Source organism: Molothrus ater, chromosome 9, assembly GCF_012460135.2.
Source record: "Molothrus ater isolate BHLD 08-10-18 breed brown headed cowbird chromosome 9, BPBGC_Mater_1.1, whole genome shotgun sequence".
Lineage (NCBI taxonomy): Eukaryota > Metazoa > Chordata > Aves > Passeriformes > Icteridae > Molothrus > Molothrus ater.
The window spans coordinates 25563568-25583220 of record NC_050486.2 but is presented as its reverse complement, the minus strand read 5'-3'; the positions used below and the strand labels follow the sequence as shown (position 1 = coordinate 25583220).

The window sequence follows — 19653 nt, the reverse complement described above, 5'->3', positions numbered from 1 at the left end:
GGGATGGCCCTGGAAGCGGCGCTGCCTGAGACGTGGCTCGGAGCTGTGGGCTCCAAGGGACAGAGCCGGGCTCCTGCTCAAAGCAAGGGCACTGCACATGCAGAGCAAGCAGCAGCACACACCCCGCTGCCAGCCCCTGCCTCCCCAGGCAGCTCCCCTCAAAGGCAAACTCCCTTGGTGCAGCCAGTTTTTGAAATGTTTCCTTGAGCAGTTGACTCAATCACTTTTAATCCTTTCACGGAGGATAATTAACTGTAGGAAAATGTTGTCTATTTATATGCATTAATGGAAACTAACACTGTCTGGAGAATATATGGTTAGATGACACATCCCAGAGCTGTATTCAGTTGCTTTCTGAGCAATGGGGGCACATACATGGGGTTTATTTGCTTTCTGCTTTACTGGTTAGTCTTCACAGCAATTTGGCCTTTCTCTCCATGAATCTTCATTTCCTTACCTCCCCCAAAACTGCAAAGCCTGACTGACTATAAAGGTTAATTATTATCATGTAGACCTAAAACTACTAAAAATATGACAGAGACTCCATTACTAACTCCCTATTACCAGAACAAACCTCAAAACCTGGCTTTGCCTCCCAAGTCCTCGTTGGTGCTGCCTGGCTGTAGGCAGAGACAGATTCCTTGTTTGTGCTCCACGGATCACTCAGAGCAGGGAAATCCTGCACAGGGCTCTATGACTGATGGTTCAGGACACAGCCTTGCTACCAGGGGGTTTAGAGTTTCAGCAGGGAGGGAAAGCACTGGGGCTGTGTGTGAAGACACCTGAGAAACTGAGCCCAAATGCTCTGATTGCAGGTATAATGTTGGGAAGAATGGGGAACAGCGGCGTCCCTTTGGTCAGCTTTTGCCAGTGTTTGAATGAATCTGTCATGAAAATAGTGGCAGTTGCTGTTTGGTAAGTAACTGTTTTGCTAAGAGAATCAGTATTTTTTAAAAAGAGTAAGAACATTTCAACAGAAGAAAATACAGAGAAATCTCATACATTTATTTCCAGGGAAATAAATGAGGATGAATAACCCTTAGTTTTGCAGGGCCTCAGCATTTGAGGATGCACATACATCTGTCCCTGGTCTGTACCATCCTTTTGGCAGGACACCCTCTATGTGACTCCCAAATAACAGAACATGGTATAGCTGGGTGGGGTGTGCTGTATGCCCCAAGGGCACTGCCAATCCCTGGGCATGCCAAGGGGGATCACAGCCACCCAGGCCACACAAGGGAGAAGCATGATGGGATGTTCTAGCTGGTACTCCCATCCCTTCCAGCACTGCAGCAGACCCAGCCAGACCTGCCAACACACCTGTCCCCAAAGATCAGAGGAACAGCAGGTGGCTGCCAACAACAAGAGCTACCAGCTTAGCACCTTCTCCCCACTTCAGGATGTCCCCCAGTGTGGCTCAGCCTGATGTGGGACAGGGAACCAGCACTCAGCCCACATTCTCTCTTTCCAGCTACGTGGTCCAATCTGACTGACCTGGGTCAGGGAATGATTGCTTGGGTGGATATGTCGAAGGAGGTAGTTTATTTCTGGAAAATGAGGAAGTAGTGTCAAGTCTCTGGAGATGACACAGCTGCAAGTGGAAGATGGCTGGATGCTCCCAGATTTTTTTTTCAATTTAAAGCTTTTTGGCATCCATGACTTTGTCTGCAGCTGCGCACAGAAGCACAGCAGTTTTTATAAAGCACCTGTCCAGAGTCGATTCAGAAACCAACAATTCTTCTGCTATTTATCTGCCCCAAATCAAACCCCCAGGCAGTCCAAGAGCATGTCTAATGCATGTTGGTGTTTCTCCTCTGTCTTCCAAAGGCAACATAAACATTTACTTAAGAGCTTCCAACGAAAATCCACGAACAGCTACATGAGCACAAACACATGAGAGGAGGTCAGGATTCATTCCCCCTCTTCCAGTCATTTACCTGCCTGCAGCTAAGAAGTCAGAGCTGCCTTTGGAACCAAAACATTTTAAAGTCGTTCCTTGCAAGTGCCATAACCTCAGCTATGCTGAGGGGGACCCCACAGACAAAACTGTCCAGCCCAGTGCTCTGGGCATCCTGCTCTGGTGTGGAGACAGAACAGCCAAACCCAGGCAGGGCAGGTACTGCACTGCCACTGGAAGGAGCTGCAGCTCCTACCGTGTGACGGAAGGGAGCCGTCTCCTGATAATGTCTTTCTTTTTGCTCAGGTATTTTCCATTTGGAATTGTGTTCCTAATAGCTGGCAAAATCTTAGAAATGGATGACCCCTCGGCCATTGGGAAGAAGCTGGGTTTCTATGCCATTACGGTGGTGTGCGGCCTGGTGGTGCACGGGCTCTTCATCCTGCCAATGATGTACTTCTTCATCACCAAGAAGAATCCCATTGTCTTCATCAGAGGGATCCTTCAAGCCTTGCTCATTGCTCTGGCCACATCCTCCAGGTATTGCAGAGTTTCTAGACAGACCCAATGAAATACCTGCTAGATTCTTGCTACAGCTGCCTCTTGGGAAGAGCACACTATTGCTGTAGTGGAGCAGATATATCTGTAGCTGAACAATGGTCTCTGTCCAATTCACTGGTATAAATTTTAAAAACGTGTGTCTCAACATTTGGAAGTTATGTGGAGCCACTGGACAATATCTGTCACATTGTTTTCCTTTGGTTTAAAAAATATTGGATAAAACCTTTTTTTTTTTTTTCCATAGAGGACTAGAAAGGAAATAAGTTCTTTTTCCATATAAAAAATATTGTGCTTCTACAAAGTTAATGTATATGAGGGACATGCAGTTTGTTCAGACTTAATTTTTGGTGTTAGTGGGGAACCTCCTATTTCAGTCATGTGGAAACATTTTATCCTTTTATCCTTTCCACACACGTTAGTCTTTGTCTCTTGGTACATTAACAAAAGACTGTGGTTGCAAGCTATTGTCCAGCACTGGGAAAGTATTTAACTGTTCTCCTCAAGGAATAACATCTTTTGCACCCTCTTTAGAGAAGATATACAATGAGTTTTGACCATAGCTGAACAAAGGTACAGTGAAAATGGAAACCAGCTTGTGAACAGGCAATGAAAATTACTCCCAACGTGGATAAAATGGTGCATGAGGTGGACTTGAAAGGGCTGGAATTGCCTTGCATGGAGCAGATACAGAAATGACAATTGAAATAACATTTCTGTGTAGCCAATCTGACAACACAGTTTCATGGCATCTGTGGCTGAAGGAATGTAGAAGATTAAAAGAAAGGGGAAGAGGGAATTATTATTTCAGTACAGAAGGTATTGGATTTCCACTGTGACATTTTACAAGGTGTATTTATATATAATAGTTTGCTCCAAAATGACCTATAAAGAACAGCATGCTGAGAAACACACAATCAAGAAAAATTACATGGTGGGTGGTGCTTAAACTCTAACTACACCTAAATAATTCAGGAAAGCTTTTTCATTAGAACATAAAAAGTTTGTAGCTTGAGATGTCACCACATCCCCAGATACAAGATGAGAATTAGAATTTTGTACTCAAAGATGTTAATGTTGGAAAAGGCTCATCAGGCTCACATTTGACACACTTGACCACCTTCCCTGCTTCTCTAGGAATTCTCTTTCTGAAAACTCTCTTGCTGACAATTCAGATTTTTAATCTGTGCCATTCCTTTCATTCTCCTTTTTTTTTTCTAGAAGGAGACAGCTTTTATGAAAAATCTGAGTATTTCTCCTTTTAGAAAACAAACAAACAAGTTTTTTATGAGTACAGATGCAGGTATTCCACCATTTCAAAATCATTACTTTTTTAGATGTTCCATATTATGCATCAGCATTGCATTTTGGTTTTATCACCAATTTAGGAGTCCCTTACTGATCTGGAAACTGATGAGAGAGAGGTTTCTGTCTCTGCTGAGCCTCTGTAAGGGAAACTAATTCTTACTTGAGGTTTTATTCAGCCCCATTTCCTTACCCATTACAAGCTGATGTGAGAGTGCCCTCTGACAGTGGGGAACACACAAGGCATTCAGCTTTCTCTCAAACCTGTGCTTTGACTCTCCTGGGCTCTGACTCCCAGATAAGACCCTGCCTCTGGAGCTTGCAAGTGCTTTGAGACAGCCCCCTCCCTTCAGCTGTGCAAGGAATAATTACTTACAGGCCCCGAGAGGGTGTATTGGGAACAGAGCTCTGGCACCACTGGCAGCTCAGTCTGCACCAGAACCACCAGTGGGACTCACAGCAGATTTAGTATCTTTATTGGCAGCAGCTAAAGTACCACCAAATTTAAGGTGAGTCCTGAGGGAAGGCTCTGAACATATGGATTTGGGCCTTGGACATTTTTGGATCTAGCTGTTTGTCCCTCCTTAAGAATGTGTATATTTTGCAAATCCAACACAGGCCCAACCTGGTTTCCAATGTTTTTTTGCTCAAATCACAGTGTCTTTTCTAGAGATAGCTGAACTTTTCACCTTCATTACACTGAAAGGAATGGATACTGCACATAACTGAGCTGTTGCCAAAAGAACATGCACAAATAACTGGGGCTGGACAGGAGAGCTGCCTCTCCTGACAGTCAACACATCTGTATTTGGTTAAATAAGGCTTGCCACAGGGGCATTATATAATACTTGTCATGTGGGTATTGGATTTTCAGATCATCCTAGAGGAGAACAAAGAGTTGATTTTAAGAATACTCATGTGTTTCTTGGAGATGTTTCTGTGTTGGTTCAGGTCTACATCTAAAGATAGAAAGAAAACCACGAGTCAGTGTGCTGATACTCATTGCAGATACTTTGCACCTGGGGAAAGCTTGTTTTTACAGCTTTTTACAAGAAGCAAAAACAATACCATTTACAAAGCCCAAGAATGTAACACAGGAGAACCTGAAAGCCACTAAGCAGCCATCTGCTGGCAAGGATTTTACTGCATCTCAACATTATTTCTGCCTGTCTCCCTTTAGTGAAAGGTTCTGCACCCCATTCTCAGTCCCCTTATGCCTCTCCAGAAACCCCAACCACTGCAACATTTTGGTTTGCACCAATACCAGTGCAGAGGCAGGGGCAGAAAAGCAGATCTTTTTCCTTTGGTGCATCCTTTAGGGCACAAATGAATGTGCACAGCTCCTCTTTCCTGCACCACTGTGAGGTGCACAGCCCGTGCTGCCCCTGCCCACCCTGCTCTGGCTGCACATTTGGGGATTTCTGACTCTGCTTTCCTCCCCTCTCACTGCCCCTCATCTTGTCACCTCTTACCACACTGAAAAAGCAGAATTTGGCCAGCAGGCAAAATTCATCTTGATTTTAGCTTTCCTCTTCCAATGGCAAGAGGGAATTTTGTTTTTCTAGGTCATCTTTCCATATCATTAATGAATTAAAGCAGCATCTTTTCAGTCGTACATCCCATCAAAAGAAGCAATTTTCATCTTCTCTGAAGACAAATTATAAGCCATGAGTTTTTCAAGGGTTTTGCTGCTTATGAAACACTAAGATCTTGGCTATTGCACAGTGTAAATTAAAGGCAGATTTACAAAGGGGAGATGAGATCAGTTTGCGGATTTTTTGGAGCAAATATCAAAATGCATTTGAATGATAAGACAAACAGAGCAGGCTGAACAGCTGTTCTTCCACAGTGACTGGCTGTCTTTGTAGCTCTCACTAGTAAGAGCTTGGCCTGGGCCACCATTAGCTTATGCTCAGTCTCTGCAGCTGCAGCATTTTATCCTAAAATTGAGATAAGACTCTGAAAATGTATTTTTAATTGTCAGAGTTAATGCTGGCAGAAGATACTTCTCAGCTGAAAGCTTTGGGTCAGTTTTTAAAAGATTTAACAGATTAAGATCAGTGCTTTAGAGTATTTTTTTTCTTTTAATAAATATTAAATGTCAGGCTTTAATGTTACTGCTCCACTGTTTAACACTAGATAAAAGTAGCTTTCAAGAAAACAAACTTCACTGAGTTTAACTAGACAAATTATTTTATAATGTCATTTATAATATTGAAATTATATATTAATATTACTCCAAAACTACAGTAGGACCTTTTTTTTTCCCTGTGCTTCCTGAGAGCTACCAATAGCCAAAGCCTTAAATAAGACATATTTTTCTGGGGTGTGCCAGATGATACAATATGAGTAAAAATGGAACATCATTGGACAACCTCTTCTAGGATGTTCCACACAACTTTTGTCAGCTGTACTCAGGACAAGTTAATTTCTATGAAACAGGTGCTGAAAGGGTGACAGGGATGTAAAGAAGCAATCTTCTAAGTGAGAGGTTCAAAAAACTGATTGGGTCAATCCAGGCTGAGAGAGGACAAAGCTGGTTTTTAACATGATTATCATGTGTTGCAGCAGCTGATTGTGCAAGGAGAAATATAGAAAGCACATAAAAGCAAATTTAGTGCAAATTGAGAAGACTACCTCTAGATCATAAATTAAATTTTTCATCTGAGCAGAGAGTTCTGGAAAGTCTTTCAGCAGGAGTAGGTAGGACACACATCCAACTAACTCTAAGATGCAGCGTCATAAATTTGAGTGAGACACTGTAGTAGCTGCCTGTCTAAGAAAGTAAAAGAATCTGGAAATTTGTTTTCTTGCAATATCTTGCATGTTTTTCATCATCATTGCATTTACATTCTGACCATTTTCTTTATTACTGTAATATTTAACAAACAACAAATCCAATGTGTTATGTACCTTAGAAATTTTACTTCAGGCAGCATAAAATTCAAATGAAAGACATCTAACTGTGAGACACTGAACAAGTTTAACAGTTGAATTCTTGCAAAAACAGTGTCATAAAATCTGCTTACAACAATGGAAATAGATACAGATTTTCCTGGTTGTGCCATTGGTCTTATGAGGTTGTTTTGCATAGTATTTTACACATATCAACCAAATGTTAAACATATCAACCAAATTTACACATATCAACCAACACGTTAATCAGCTAAAATTTGCACATTTGACAGCTCAGCTCTCTGCCCTCAGAACAGGCAGACACTCAGGTTTAATATTCTGGTATGTCAGAGCGTGGGCAGGGTGGCAAGGACTTGTAAGATTACCTTTTTGTCCTCATTTCCACCCAAAGAAATGAGACAGGGTTTTGTTACAGAAAAGCCAAATGGCTGAGGGAAGACTGTCTTTAAAAACAAGTCACTCTCCAAAACTGAGAACTGCAGAAAGGGGAGACGATGAGTTAAGTAATTTTTTCTTGGTGAAGCCTCTAGTCAGAACATCTAGAAATGCTCCTGAGTCTGCTCCTGGTTGCAGCTACTCCCAGGCCTTCAGTTCTACATGATTTGTGAGCCACAGCCTCTTCTTTGATGAACATTTTGTGGTAAACAAGAGGCAGAGGAGTTCAGTCATTCACAAATGACCATGTGAAAAATGACAGGCACGCTCAAGAGAGAAATGACATCTCATGAGCAGCTTGCGGATTATGGGGTCATGCTTTGCTGTGTTTGTTTTTCAAAGTAAATATTGATTAAACACTAGGACTGCCTGAATTAAAAAGTTTACTATACCCCAATTACAGGAGGTAATCAGATTTCCATTGCTTTCTTGCCTTTCCAGCGTATTTACATACTTAGAGAAAGACTTTGGTCTGGATTTTCAGGCAGTGACTGCCAGTTTGTAGTACATAATTCAGCAGTTAGACTTCATAAAGTTATAGAAAACAGAGCTATTATACTGAAAACATAGCCTTGTCTTTTCTCCTTTATGCTTCTATGGCAGGAAGTTACTTTTCCTTTCCAAACACGGTTACTTTCCTCTAACAGCTTGCACAAATATGAAATGACAACTCCTACTCATGGAAACATTTTGCTTAGGCATTCCTGCAAACGTGGGGTTGTGATTTCGGAGTTTTTGGAATCCTTCCGTGCTTTTATAGGACAATTGCAACAACTGAGAAAGAATTTGCAGATGCAATGTGTTATCATCAATTGAGAACAGCTAATGGTCATTATAAGATTTAGGTATTGGAGCCACTGTGATGTGAGGGTCACTACACACGGTGACAGAGCAATCTGAACTGCCAAACCAGGGGGAACACACCTGGATTTCCTGGCTCAGGGCATGAAAATCACAGGACAACAGGACACTGAAGATCTCAGTGTCACTATATCATACTTCCCCTATTGCCATCTTTTTTTAAGAGGTAACTTTGGAATAATTTTGTAGAATTTTGCTATATTACATCTATTTAAATAGTCAGCAGCTCAGATAGTGAGCAGTGTATTAAAGTTGGTATAATAACAAGGAAGATATTTTGTGATTTGTGTATTTTTTCAGTGGTGTTACTTATTTTCCATACAAACTAATGTGCCATAAAAAATACCCCCTCACTCACTTGAATGCAGTCTCATTACTCATGACATCAGTGAATGAGACACCACGTGGTAAAATGCAGAATGTTACCAAAAGGCTGATAAAATATACAAATGAATATATTTCAGTGTATTAGTATTTAAAAATGTGTGCCTTTTATTAAAAATGAGAAAATATATGACCATACAGTGTTTTGTTAATTGTCTCAATTAATGAAAACAAAAATCAGAAATATTTTTTATGGTACCAAGCTCAATTTAAAATGAATACCTATCAAATGTTCTTATATAATTCCATTCTATTCCACACACATCTTATTTACATGTGTACACATTATTATATGACCTGCAGTTATGTGGTTGTTATATGGTCAGACAAGGGATGAGGGCAGATCTGTCCCAGGGAAAAAAATGGGATTTTATATTCTTAAACACAGACATTTTGTCTGCAACTTTTACTTTCAGCCTGCTGTTGATAAGATCTTTGTCTAACCCTTGCAGAAATTAAAAATTGTTTACACGTGAGGTAGGCCTGGAAGGAAACATTTTTAGAAACCATGAGTGTAAAACAGTTTTCAGAGATTTTAGTACTAAGCCGCACAGGATGTTGCTCCCTTTCTTTGCATTTGCGTGTACAACACTGCCTCTGTGGGAATTCTGTCCATTTCCTTCTGAAACAGGGAAAGAGAGAAAACTATTTCTAACTTTGGGAAGCAAAATTAGCACTAACTCCAACATTTATAGGTGTAACTGTCTTTATCCTCCATCAAGCAAAGGAGTGAGTTACCTGGCAAGGGAGCCCTGGGCAGAGCGAGGAGCGAGAAGCTCGGATGGTCCTGTGACACGTCCCCTGCCAGGACAAGGTTTGCTACAATTGCCCAGAAACAAAAATAACCCAGTGTGTTCTCCTGTGCTGTTGTGCAGCTCAGCCACTCTGCCTATCACTTTCAAGTGCTTGCTGGAGAACAACCACGTGGACAGGAGGATCGCGCGCTTCGTGCTGCCCGTGGGAGCCACCATCAACATGGACGGGACGGCGCTCTACGAGGCCGTGGCCGCCATCTTCATCGCCCAGGTCAACAACTACGAGCTGGACTTTGGGCAGATCATCACCATAAGGTACACACCCAAATCCCACATGCTGGGGTTCGCCTGTCTGCACAGAGTCATGGAATCAGCTGAGTTGGAAGGGACCCATCAGGGCCATCATTTTATTGAGTCTGAGGCACTGCTCTTGCTTGCAGCAAGAACAAAACTCATCTCTGCTGTTATCACAGATGCATCCCTCATGGAAGGGTTGTTTCCAAGTAACACAGAGATCAGGGACTGCTCACAGAGAAATTGGAGCGGTCCTGTTCAATAAGATGCTTGTGGACACCAGGAAATGCGCTACTGTTTGAGGATAAATGTCTAATTTTTGCTTTTAGGCAACCCACTGATCACTTCTAGCACTGGAACATTTTATTATTATTGTTGGTTAGAACACTATTTTTAACTTCACAACTGTTTTCAATTTAAAGTCTGATTTGTGTCTTCAAGTGAAAGGAAAAGGTTAAAAAGTTGCAAAACTGGAAGTCTTATATCAAGTAACAGGGAATAGTGTGTGCTGGGAAACTCTTGCAGGATTAGGGGAAGAGGGAAGGAGGACAGATGCTACCATCAGGGCAGGTTTTCACTAAGATGTTTTTAAATTGTCTTCTCTGCTGCTTGTTAAAGCAGAAGACTTCATAAACAACCATGCTCTCAGTGGGTAGAGAGTGTTATAGCTGTGTACTCCATCCTTGAAAGGTCTGTAATGGATCCAAAAGACTGGAAGATCCAGCTGAACAATTACTGCCAGAATAACTCCAGTGACTGCCAAAGAATTCCTCAGGGACTGAAACCTGCAGGTTTCCAGCAGGGAACAAATGATTATAAAAACATTCCTCATAGTCAGAGCTTTGTGCAATATATTTGAGATCTGCTTAACTACCCACCCACTGACCTCACCACTGCCCCATTTACACTGCTGGGCCTTGCCCATCTTCTGCTGGGCCTGAAAACCTTCATGACAAGAAGAGGAGAGTCCTGAAACCAACCCCAGATGACAGCTGAGGTTTGCTAATGGGCTTCTGGCAAGACCTGGTTGGACTACAAAAAGAAGAAATAAATTGTGCCCATATGAGCTCTTGCTTCAGCCTTACACTCTCTTTGAAAACTGTTGGAATGAGCCTGTGCTAAAATTTAAGTCTTTTGTGATTTGGAATTTTGAGATTTTTTTTTTTTAGCATGTGATGCTAAAACACGGCAGAGCATGAACAGATATTACACACACTTTGAAGTAAAGAACAGTAATTTTAAAAATGAAGAAGAAAGATGATAGTAAATGGAAAGAATGTAAGCTCTAACTTTTCTTAGCAGAACCTCCTTTTTTCTCTTTTACCCCCCACATTAAGTGCTAGTACATAAGGACCAGACGGAAGTAAAACAGTAGACTGAAAATACAAGTAAAGATTGGGGAAAATCCAAGAAGAGAAGAAAAATAAAAAGATGCACGAATGAGGAAGTTTAACAGGAAATCATGGTGGATTCAGTACCATCAATGATGTAATCAAATTCTAACAGTATTCTGTAGGCCAAACCTACCCTAGATCTTGATACTTTAGGACCTGGAGATTTAAAATCCAAATAATTCTGAATGCCAGGATATTTTTGCCAGAGGAAAAAATATCAGTCTACTTTGCTCATAGTTTGTAAAATCCAAGTTAACAGTTTCTATCAATGCAAACATTGACATAGCAGAGAAAGAAAGTAAATATTTCCATCAACTGATCATCTTACAGAAAGAAACATCTCCATTAAAGTGGAGATGGAATGGAATAGCAGATGAGCTTGCTTGTAAAATCTTAGTTAAATATTCCTGGTTTTACTCCCAAATAAGACTTGAGACTCTGTGGCCTGATGTAAGAGGCAGAAGCAGTCCTGATGAGACAGCCATTTCATAGCACAAACTGGAAAGGCTTTTAATGTTAATTATAGTTATTTCTTACTCAGCTGCTGAACTTCTGTCCCTTTCTATCTATCCTCTATTACAATGTTATTAGGATACTACACAAGTTAACTTTTGCAAAATTTAATTTTATGTCTTGCCCCTTCCCTATCACACCCACATGCTAAAGTTTTTTTTTTTTTAATTTAAAAAAAAAGGGCTCTAGGTAGAAATACTGCTGCTGATGTACTGGTACACTGTACAGCTGTAAGCAAGGGACTGGATATCCCTGTGTTTCAGTTTCCATATGGGTGAATACACTTATCCTCATTTTCCATAGTAGGTTAATGAGACTTAACTGCTTGCCAAAAGCTCTGACATTCTAGACTGATGAATGCAGAGGATTATCAGTGTAAATGCTTTCTGTCATCCTTTTACAACTGTCAACATTTGTTCTTTGTCTCTCTGCTGGATGGCCTAGCTCTTGGAAGTCACTAGTTTGGTGGAAACGAATACATCCAGTCACTTTTGCTCCTGGAAAAAGGAATTAAATTCCTCTCTTAAAAATAACATTATGACAAAAAAAGTTAAACCTGCCAGGTCTACTCTTGCCCTGGTCCCCCACTCATTTCTACTTGCCTGGCTGAAAAAATTGTATGAAGGTCAAGCAAAAATACTTTGCAGAAACTGAACATGTACAGTCACATTCAGGCTTGCTTCATATTTAGATCCAAGCATGCAAAGCCATGTGCTGGGCAAGGGCTTCACCCTGGCCCAGCCTCTTTACCCTTGGCCCAGCCCTTGGGACGGATTGACAGAAAAGGCCCCAGGCAGGGCCAGCCGAGGATTTGCTCGTGGTGACCCAGAGGTGTCTGCTGGGAGCTGGGCTGCCAAGGACAACAGCCACGAGTGGGGCTGGCAGGCTCCTGGCACAGAGCTCTGGGTGCTGTCATCACCCAGGAGAAGCTGGCAGAACTCAGCCCACAGCCTGGCTGGCCCCTCTGCTCTGCACCTTTGATACTGGGAGAGAACAGAGCTGCCCCAGCAGTGCCAAGGCTGCAAAGGCTGAGGGTGAGAATTTAGCCCTGGGCAGACACTTTGGCCTGTCCTTGCTGTCTCACCTGGATTCTGCCAGGTGAGACAAAACACTAGCACTTCCATGCAGCGCCTTGTGTAAGAGCATGGTTTAGAAACATGTGTGGTTTCTTCCACAAAGTAAAGCTTATTCCCTTCTTTCCTTGTTCAAGTATCACAGCAACAGCTGCCAGCATAGGGGCTGCAGGCATCCCACAAGCTGGCCTGGTGACAATGGTCATTGTTCTCACCTCAGTGGGGCTCCCAACAGATGACATCACATTGATTATTGCCGTCGACTGGGCACTGTAAGTAACACCATTTTTATATATATATATATATACACATTTGTATATATAAATGTGTATATATATAATTTTTATATAATATAAATGTGTGTGTGTGTATGTATATATACATATATATATATAAGAGGCAAAGGAAGTGATTCTGTAATTTAAAATGGTATTATTGTAGACTTAGATTAAAAACTCTGCTGATGTGGACATTGTATTGAAAAAGATAGACAAATGAGGGAGTCTAGATGAGTCTTGGAAATTTGTCTTGCACAGAAAGGCTGAAGAAATGGAGTCCATTTAGACTAAAACCAGAGCTGAAAAGATCACCATAGCAGCTTTTTACATAGAAAAGATTGTCCAGAAGAGCACATTGATCAATCTTCACGTTCACAAGGAGGGAGGATAAAGAAGTAGAACAAAGTACCTACCTCAAATCAGATTCCAAAAGAACTTAAGAACTGCTTTTATCTAGGATAGTCAGGCAGTGGAAGTGGCTGCACGTAGCCAGGCTGGATGATAATCTTCAAGACAAGTTTGAAGGTTGAGCCAGACAAATGTGCTTAAGGGGCAACTCTGGATCTTTCCTTGGGCAAGGATAAGGGGCCAACATTCCTAGGAAACATGGTTTGCCCGCACTCTACTTATCAGCCCACTGACATTTCAAGGCCATCATCTCAGAGTAGTGAAGCACTCTGCAAGAGGCCTGAGCCACTGCTAAGGACAGCAGGTACCACTGGCGCCCCTGCAGCCATGACAAGAGCCATGCAGCGCGGTGATGGTGAGGGCTGTGGATGGCTCCTGCCGCTGCAGCCCCAGCACAGGCAGCCTGAGTGCTGGCACCAGCAATGTCTGCCTTTCACCACGGGTCCTGATGCAATTCTGTGCTCTCTGATTTCAGTGCTAAATGGGCAGCACCTGCTTGCAGCCCCCAGTTTTGCAAGTGCAGCCACTCTGTAGAGAGGGCACTTTGCTGCACCCCCAATCAGGGGGCATTTAAAGCACAGCCAGGGGCTCAAACTTAACACAGTCAGGATGAAAGGGATTTGTGTCACCCATGAGAAGAGTCACTCTAAAAATTCACATGGACTGTAACTAGCATATGCATATACAAGGAAACATCCAAATTGTTTTTATTTAAGCTATAAAAAATATATCTCCTTTAATATAGGGAGTTTCATTACATCAGGGTGCTGGGTAAATTGTGTTACAACTCCATTCTGTTATATATCCTATTTTATTCAACTTTTAGCCACTTTTTTTTTTTGTATTAAGAATTGTGAGAAAAATATATTCTGTCCAGTGTAATAGAATATTATTATTATTAGCATTAAGAGAAGTCATGAATCTTGTATTGTATGAATATTTTAAGACTGTATTACAAAAGCCTTTTCCCTCTATATTGCTCAGTTTTTGCCCAGCTCTTGCAACATCAACATTTCATTGTTTTTCCAGTAAGCCTTCCAGTGTACATGGGAATTATTCTTCTTTTTGTCTTACACAACTTTTCAAAACAACAGAGAAAAGACTTTTCAGGCTATAGCTCCAGATGGTATTAAAAAGTGAGTAAGGAATAGACCCAATTTTCTGTCTTTTGCAGATGACCTTTCAAACAAAAAGCATATTTCTGTATTTCGGCACTTGGTGGTTTCAAGAGCCTGCAGATGCAAAGTGTCAACATGGTTGACACGATGAATATTTTCAGTACTAGTTTTGGAAGTACTGGAGTATGAAGAATGCTTAAAGAAGGCTGGTTAGATGATCTCACGAGACTGAAATACCCATTACAATGCACTGCAGGTATTACAACTCTCTTAGGTAGCCATAATGTGTATGTGACCTTCATACCTTTAGCTAGTGCTTAGAGACATAAAGAAGAAAACCAAAATGTTCCCTAGCTCATTTATCAAACACAAGGTAAAAGTTTTACATCTTTAATAATATCAATTACAGCTCAAATACCAGTGACTCACATGTTTGCACTGAGAGAAATGCCACCAGCAGCAGGCTGGCCTCTCAGGGGAGAAATGCCAATGGTGTGTGTCGTGATTCTCCTCATGCCTAGTGCAGACCTCTCCATACACTCAGAATGGGGAACACAACGGTGCCAGGCAGTCCCTTTGCTTAAGAGTTTCAGTGTAGAGCACTGTTTCCTTGGAAAAATCCTGCCTTGAAAAGATGCTAATTAGAGCTCAAAAGAGAGCTCAAACTCTTGAGTTCTGCTCATACAGCTTCTTCTCTACCACAGCTGACTTGTGGCACAATCCAAAATTCACAAGACTGAATATCTTTCCAAGAATCACTATTTGATAATCAAGAGGGAAAGAAGTCAATGTGTAACAGGAACTTTTATCAGTATGTGCTGTAACTGCTTTTTTTCCCTGTTTAACATGTTCTTGTGGAAATTTTCTTCAAGGCAAAGCCCAAAATCAGAACAACAGGAATTTAAAAAAATGGATTGAACAAACAAGTGTAGGACTGGGTCCTGGAGTCAACAACTGTGTCTAGGTGTAGGCTGTGCAATATTATTGCTGAAGTTACTCGCAGCTGTATGTACAATTTGATAACTCCACACACAAATAGCTTTCATGCAGGAATTTTCATGATAATTAAGCAGGCAAATGCATAAACATTTATATGCACTGAGTACCTGCTTAAAATATCTGAGAAAAAAAATCAGCACAGAGTTTCAATTCTTTTCTATATTAAGATACAGGATCAGAAATCTGGGCAGTGTTGATATTGGACCATCACTGACTTTAATAAGCCAAACATCTGGAGATTTCTGAACCTCCATTTTATAACCTACATTTATAAATTAAGTTCCTAATATGACAGAGTTTTCAGATGTGTATGTTTTTCTTGGAAAAGACGTGACATATTTCAGACTTAGAAGCTATATCACCTATCTGAAATCTCATCAATTTTAACTACTGGGTTCCAGGATGATTCAAGTGTAACACCTGTCTTTGACAGCCAGTTGCTTTTGTCTATTTACAATCTGTATTTTAATAGATTTATTTTTTAGACAGTGTGTAAAAGGTGTAAACAAACAGGGAAGAACTCCCATAAGTGAATAAATGAAAAACAGTTCAACTATATATACACAAAATACTGTCAAGCATACAAATTTAAATTGGAAAAGGTAACTGAAAATTAAGAGTCTTTAAGAACTACTGCATAGGCTGCATAAGAGCCAAAGTCACCACAGGTTTTACAGGAATAAACATTACTTAATTATGGTCAGTGGCTGCTTGGTTTGTGAGTGTAGTTATATAGCAATCTTCTGAATTATTTTGATTGTATCCTGCCCATTCTACCAATACAATAATATTCTTAAGTAGCACTTTGGTTGCTAAGATTGTACCATGATCAGTAATAAAAGGGACTGGTTGTGCTGGATGATCTCTGCTTTTATTGAATTCGGACATTTGCAGCACCAGTCTCCAAATCAGGCCATGTTGCTGGACCTGAACATATAAACTGGGACAGAAATGCAGGTGTGATGTGCAGTTCCACCTTTTCAGTGCTGAATCAGTTTGCATCTCTCGGGGGACACAGCTGCTCCACTTAGCTCAGTTACACAATCAAGTGTGTAGCAGCACAGCACACCAAGCTCAGAAAAGGCTGGAGAACCCAAATTACCTGTTCAATAACTACAGGATGCCTGATACCAACCTTCTTAACATTTCCAAACATTTTAGCTCATAAACCCAGCAAAACTGGCCTTCAGGCATAATTACAGCTGATGGAGGCACAGGAATTTACCCAAAGAGCCAACACCTCACCATCACTGTTTCATTTTGCAGAGACAGGTTTAGAACAATGATCAATGTGCTGGGGGACGCGCTGGCTGCTGGGATCATGGCCCACATCTGCCGCAAGGAGTTTATCAAGGATGGTGACGAGGTAACCACACTGTGAGCCAGGGTGTGCCAGGGTGTGCTGTACTATGGCAAAGAACCTGTGAGCTCCCACTCCCACATTTGGTTCCTCCAGTTTATAAAGGATGTTTCAGAGAGGAGACAGAATTGGGCAGCTTAGCACATGGGGTGGAGGGATCTTTTTCCATGAGGTCATGTGAAAAGCCACTGGAGTCCAGAGCTTGCAAGGCAGCTGTGTCTGGCACACTGGGGATGGGAGCAGCAGAAGCAGCCGAGCTGTCCTGCAAACGCATGAGATGCTGGGACTGAGTCCCACACCCAGCACCCAGGTCCTGACTGGCCAGTAATTTGTGCTGCTAGAGGTGTGACCAGCAACAGAGCAGGGTGACAGATGTCCCTGAGTACCTGTGTGGAAGGAGAGGTAAAGGTATCCATGAGTGTGTATATGTGTTATCAATGACCTCACATCAAAAGCAACTACCCTGGGCATTGCAAGCTCCTGAGTCAGCATAATCTGAAGCTACCCTTGCAATCATTTTGTTTCCAGACTAGCACAAGCACATGACTCCATTCTAGACTTCATTCTCAGACATCTTCATGCTTTCTACATTTAATACAAGTCCCTCCTTAGAGTTTTGTTTTTTCCTCCTCTGTATCTTATTTCATACAGCACACATACCTCTGTATTCTGCCCCTGCCTCCTTCCACTCTTGTGCATTTCTCCTTCCCCTTTGGTATGCATAATTCAGTCTTTCCTTGGAACAGGAACTCCTCATGTCCTTCCTTCAATCCTTGACAAAGGAGATTGCTAATTCCATGAGCCCACCAGATTTGGAGGTGCTAATCTCCAACTATTTTAGCTCATGGCAGATTCTCATTACCTTTCTTCAACAAAGAACAGTAATGCAGGAACATTTCTTCACCGGGACTGATCTCCACAAGACAAGTTTCATTTCTGTGTATCATCTGTAGTATTCCACACAAATAGCAAAGTTTTGTTTCTATCACTATTTCTCTCATTCTACAATTTTGAGATCAATCCCATTCTCATGCCTTCCTGCAACATTCATTTAAAATTCCTGCTCTTTCAAGAAGTATGTAGACAGACAGGCAGGGTCCTCTGAGGTAATTAGCACCTGCAGTAATTACTGATGACAGGATTAGGCCTGACTACAGGGGCTACACATGCAGCTACCTACAAACCCCCTAAAACACAGCCTATGGGCAAGGGAGGTCATCCATTACAAAGCCACAAGTGTAGGCTGAGCTCCTGCATAACACAGGCCTCCTGACATTTCACTGCTGCATTTAGAACTCAGTTAGAACTTAAGAAGAGATGTTGCAGTAATATGAAATCCCTCCTGAGGGATTATTTAGTCATCTGTGATGAGATTTTTCTTTGAATCATGCTCTGTAATGGTATTAAAATATACTGCTAGTCTGCCATACATTTTGGCTGCATAATTTGTGCAGTTAGTAATATATACCCAAAGGCCATATTTTCTCAGCTGCAAGCCCACCTCCTTTCTTTGCCAGTATTTACGTCTTACTTTCCCCATCAGAATCTGGCTTGATTTAAAGAACACTTCAATATTTAACTTATGAATCAGTTAATAAAATCCCCTTTATTTCTTTCAAAACAGAGCAAACTGAAGAGACAGGTGTTATTTTATTGGGTTAGAAGAAAGGCATAAGGCAACAACAAATGATTTGTTGGTCTATTTAATTGCACCCAAGAGCAAGCGCTGCCCAGACATCAGCACACTGGCCATTGAGAGTCTTTACCTTTTGAAGTGAGCCCTGGAATTCTGGCCTCTATTTATCCTACTTGTATCATTTTACCAATGGCAAGCAGCTGCTACGAGTGTAAGTTCAATTAAGAGTTGTGACAGAATTTGCATTTTTACACAGACTCCTTTGCTTCATGCAGATGGTGCAAAGATGCTTTAGTGTATATGAGAAACAGCTTCTGGAAGTCCATGGGGGCTCTAGATAATCCTGGTGAATGTAAAGCAGCCCACAGGCTTTCCAAATAAAAATTCCCTTCCTGTTGTATACAGCAATCAGTGGCAGTATTCCAGATCTTAATGCTTTTCACATAGGTGCCATTGATCTGTGAAACTAAGCCTATTAACATCCATCAGATTGTGGCTTACCAGAGAAATGGCTGTGTGAAGACCATGAATGAATCTCGTGGACCAGAAACAGTGAAAGGGTTGCAGCACCATATACCCATACAAGTGGAGCAAGAAGAAACTCCAGTGGAGAATCACACTAAGAAATCCAACAGTAAAGACCACTGCACTATTGAAATAAATGAACTAGAAACAAATGTGTGACTGCTACACTCAGAGGTATCTCACACCCCAGTGACCTGATACCCAATCTCTACCTCACAGCTGGAAGAAGGACTCTTTGCCTTGAACAGGAAAGTGTGGATTTATCGCCACCCTACTTGTACTGGAGCTAGGAGACCAGCTGTGAACGTCAAGAAAGGCACACAGCTTGCAAGAGACACGGGCTTCTTTAGGTGGAGGACTTTACTACTGAAAAATTATCTAATGGACTGCTACTGTTTTGTTCTGCACTCACTGACTTCAATATGGTATTTGACATTCCTTTGGCTTCCTTTTTTTTAAGCTTTTTTTTATTTGACCCTTTTTGATTTTCTAACCAAAGCCTTTTTTTGTGAATCTCAGTAATTACCGACACTGTAGAATTTTTGCTATGTGAAAATGTTTCACCAAAATTGCTAAAGATTCTAGTTTCGTCTAATATTCACTAAATATAGAGTTTGTGCTCAGTTTTAGAACAGCAATAAGAAAATCACACTGATTTCCTGATCTCAAGGGGTTACATCTATTCCTAAATAACAGCGCAAGCACGGGGGAAGTGAAGTGTGCATCTGTGCAAGAAAGGGCATTAAGATGACTGTGATGGGCAGCCTTCAGAGACAGGCAGTCAAGTGTGATACCTAACACAAAGATTTCCTAGGTCACTGCAGAGCACAGTTTGCCTTCCAAGTGCCAGATTTATTAACCTTTTTTTAACCTAACTCTTCAGTAAAGTCAGTTCCATGCACTTGCAGTGGCAGAGGCGATGTGAGCTGTAATCCACAAGCACT

The 19653-nt window shown here is 41.4% G+C and overlaps 1 protein-coding gene across 1 annotated transcript in view; it reads left to right on the top strand.

Annotated features, from left to right (window-relative positions):
- SLC1A7 (solute carrier family 1 member 7) overlaps positions 1–19233 on the top strand; it is a 48234-nt gene extending 29001 nt beyond the window's left edge. Inside the window, exons 6-11 of the mRNA XM_036387923.1 lie at positions 816–915; positions 2204–2437; positions 9232–9426; positions 12523–12657; positions 16455–16554; positions 18632–19233. Coding sequence (XP_036243816.1) covers positions 816–915; positions 2204–2437; positions 9232–9426; positions 12523–12657; positions 16455–16554; positions 18632–18868 — 1001 coding nt within the window. The 3' untranslated portion in view covers positions 18869–19233. The remainder of the gene's footprint in view (positions 1–815; positions 916–2203; positions 2438–9231; positions 9427–12522; positions 12658–16454; positions 16555–18631) is intronic.
- The last annotated feature ends 420 nt before the right edge of the window (positions 19234–19653 follow it).